Source organism: Propithecus coquereli, unplaced genomic scaffold, assembly GCF_000956105.1.
Source record: "Propithecus coquereli isolate 6110/MARCELLA unplaced genomic scaffold, Pcoq_1.0 Scaffold383, whole genome shotgun sequence".
NCBI lineage: Eukaryota > Metazoa > Chordata > Mammalia > Primates > Indriidae > Propithecus > Propithecus coquereli.
Genome location: NW_012149541.1, coordinates 264,847 through 268,622, shown reverse-complemented (window position 1 = coordinate 268,622; position 3,776 = coordinate 264,847). Strand labels below are relative to the sequence as shown.

Below are 3,776 nucleotides of genomic sequence, written 5' to 3'. Positions count from 1 at the left end.
CAGCCTTCAAATTGTATACAGTCAGAATTCTGGTTCCCTTTGTAATATTTTCTCCGTGGGCTGTGGGAACCAAATGCTTCATGAAATGATTAGTGGCGGAAATAAACACATAATAGAAACTAAAGGCCTGGGCTCTTTGCATAGTATCTTTACAGGAGACTACATTTTACCTACTAGTCTAACTCCAGCATGTCAATCTGTCAGTTTTCTTTTACCACCTGCCCTCAACTCCCCTTTCTCTGAGATGAAGTATGTGTGGGGATGATATAGGAAAAAACAACAGACTACAGATTATGTTATAGCCAGCATGCTTTAGACATAGGGTACGCACGTGTACCTCCTGCCTGTGCTTGGGCTGCTCTGACAATGCCCAAGGTTGTGATAATTCTTTGAGGATAGTCAGGGGCAGATGTTCCTAAATATTATTGAATTTTCTAGGTACATTTAAGGAAACTGAATGTTTGCTGATTTGAGTGATATCAAATTCTTTTACCTCTATAACTCATCAGTAAATTTTCTCTTTTGAATGATCTACTTTGGTTCAGATATGAAACTAGGACTTACGTGACAAGGCAGAAGTGCAAAGAGGAACTCTGGTTTCCTAATTGTACAGGTTGAGTATTCCTTATCCGAAATACTGGGACCAGAGTGTTTTGGATTTAGGATTTTTTAATATTTGCATTATACTGGTTGAGCATCCCAAATCCAAAAACCCCAAATCTGAAACGTTCCAGTGAGCATTTCCTTTAAGTGTCATGTTGGCACTCAAAAAGTTTCAGAGTTTGGAGCATTTCGGATTTTCGGATTAGTGATTCTTGACCTATATAACAAGTTATTGCCCTAGTTGTAGCTTTACTCACGTGTGCTCTTGCAGGAAGGGGCCTGAGAAAATCTTTTTGGAGACTGCTGGCCTAGCCAGTTGAACCTTTTTTTTTTTTTACTATCAAACAGAAAGAACTTTGTTTTTAAACTTCTTATGGAAATAATAAATGAACGAATGAATCTGACAAGAGTCAAAACAGCAAAAATTCAAAGAAAATTTCATTAAATATATTCAGAGATTAGGTATGAAGTTTTTAAAAACTTTCACTAAAAGGCACAGTTTTGCTCAGAAAAATTGACCATTGTTTACAAGTTTTTCTATTACTATATTTTTATGAAGTCAATTTTTTCAAAACTTTGGATATATATTCTTAGAGTCTATATTCTGATTGTTAATATCTTTGTAATATTTTACTTTGGTTTTCTGAGTGGATATTATAATATTAATTTTCTGGGCATGGTTATGTTAATTGGAGCCTACAGCATTAAAATGTTTTGGGAAAGATTTATTTTAATAACTTTTTCTGTGTCCATAAAAGATGAAGATCTTTATAAGTAAGATCTTTATGTGATCTAATTAAAACATTAATCTAGTTTGTTGAAGGTAGGTATCTACTTTGAAACCTCTAGGTTAAACTCAGAAAAATATTAGTCCCGTCAAATATAGACACATGGCAAAACTGCTAGAGAAACTCACTTACTTGGTTTGGATCTGTGCTCAAATGTTGCTTCCTCTGAGAGACCTCCCCCAGCCATCCTTCAGGTAAACTGCCTCACTCTCGTTGTTCTTCTCTATTTTCTTAACCAGCTTCTTCATTCTCTCTATATTTTTAATTGCATTTATCACTTGTAGCCTTTTGATTGTGTTCATTGCTGCATCATTGGCACTTAGAATAGTGCCTGGCACCATGAAAGATACTCCATAATAATTTGTTGATTGAATAAATGGTTCATTATTTGTCACCCCACTAGAATGTCAGTCTCATCGAAGTTGCCTGGCATGAGGTAGGCCTTCCAATATTTGTTTGAAAGAATGAAAGGAAAAAGTAGTGATCAAATTCAATTTTTATATTTATGCATACACATATATATTAATATTTTAATTTTGATTATTTGTTTAAATTGTACATAGATTTCTCATCCAGAAATAGATTCTTAGAAAAAGATGTGGTGTTCCGAGTAATAACATCTAGAACGTACAAAATCTGCTGCTGTCTTTTTTGCTAATGTGGATGGGCAGATTTATGTGTAGGGTTGCAGTTTTTTTTAAATGACTCAGCAATACCTGCTGTATTTTAATATAATGCCCATAGATGTCAAAGAGTGTGGTCATGTGACAAACTCATGGAATGGATTAGTATCTTGATTCTTTTCTCCTGTTTGCATCATTCTTATTGCTAGTATAAATTTCCATCAGTCTGTGTGCTATAATATACTGATTTCATACCTCAAAATGGAGAAATAAGGCTTCGTATTTTTATGAGAACATTTTATGAACTCTTTTTCACACTTAGTTTTGTTTTTTCCATTTGATCTTGTATTCTTGTGGTTTTATTTGGGAGCACAGTGACATACTTTGTACTTTGTTGAGTTCTTTTATCATTGCCTAACATCCTAATTGCTCATGTATGATGAACCCTTATGAAGCAGCATGGTACTGCTTCTGGTATTCCCAGCCTTTGGGAGGGAGGAGATGAAAATGAAGGTCAGAAAAACGAGAAGTGGATATGACATTAATTTTGGGCATCTTGAAGAGCTGAGTGTTAGCCTGGCCTTCCTGGATTGATTATGTCCATTAGATAGTCTATGCATCTGGAAAATGAAGATCCTTTTTCAAACTACATGGTGTCAGCTTCTGAATGTGCAGTTTCTTCCTTAGAAAAGGAAATTCTGCCTTTCTTTTTTTCTCCCCCAGTGATTTAGCAGAATTTTTCTATTTTCTTCAGGTAATTAAACCAGAGAGCAATGACAAAGAAACAGAAGCTGCCTATGAATCAGATCTCCCTGAGGAGCTCTGTGGACACCATCTCCCTCAGCAGTCCCTGAAAAGCTATCATGACAGTCCTGATGTCATTATAGAGGCTCAATTTGATGATAGTGACTTAGAAGATGGACATGGCAATACACAGAATTTGCTGGTTGATGGTGTAAAGAAGCTCTCAGTTGGTGTTCACGAAAAAGGTGAGTACTGGACTACTGTCTGACATTTTGTTTCAGTAAACTGATTGTTTTAAATATTGGAATTCTCTCTCTGCTACAGAATAAATCACACAAATACAATTGGTATGTTCCGGTTTCCATCCTGTTTCAGGTTTAGAAAAGGGGGATCTTTGACAGGCTTAATTGCTGCTGGTTAGGAGAGAGGGGACGAAAGTGCTGCCAGTGGTTTGTGTGGACAATGGTTGCTGTTGCCACATTCCTAATAGGCTTTGAGTTGTGTTAATAGTTAACCCTGAAATTTCCTGCAGTGAGCTCAATCACACCCTGTGGTTCATATGAGCAGAATTAAACTGGTCTTTAAGATCCTTATGAAAAAGTGCTTAATTTTGCCCTTAATTTTTGGCCTTGGTTTTGCTTTAGTTGAGTACCTTTTAAATGTATATCTGTCATTCGTGGTGGGCATGGATCACCCTAAATTTTATAAGCAGATTATCTTTAGAAAGTCTTTTGATTCTAAGCCTTTAAGAAGGCCAGTCTTATTGTCTCTGATTGAAATCTAAGCATGGGTCCTCTGGGTGCAGAAGAAAATCAGTTATAAACACATGAGCAAGGAGCTGTGACCAAGGTCCCTACCTGACCACATTCTAGGAAACTTAAGGGAAAGTAGCAATTACAATTTGAATATTTCAACATTTAGATTTCTAAGAAGTTCTAAGTAAAGAGAGTATGTTTTCTAGCCAAATTGAGTTTTATGGATACTATGAAATGGAAACTATTGAGCAATACTGACCTGG

The 3,776-nt window shown here is 36.0% G+C and overlaps 1 protein-coding gene across 1 annotated transcript in view; it reads left to right on the top strand.

Annotated features, from left to right (window-relative positions):
• The window catches only part of DIS3L2 (DIS3 like 3'-5' exoribonuclease 2), a 394,844-nt gene that overhangs the window by 136,689 nt on the left and 254,379 nt on the right, over nucleotides 1-3,776 (top strand). The window contains exon 6 of the mRNA XM_012652208.1: nucleotides 2,769-3,003. Coding sequence (XP_012507662.1) covers nucleotides 2,769-3,003 — 235 coding nt within the window. The remainder of the gene's footprint in view (nucleotides 1-2,768; nucleotides 3,004-3,776) is intronic.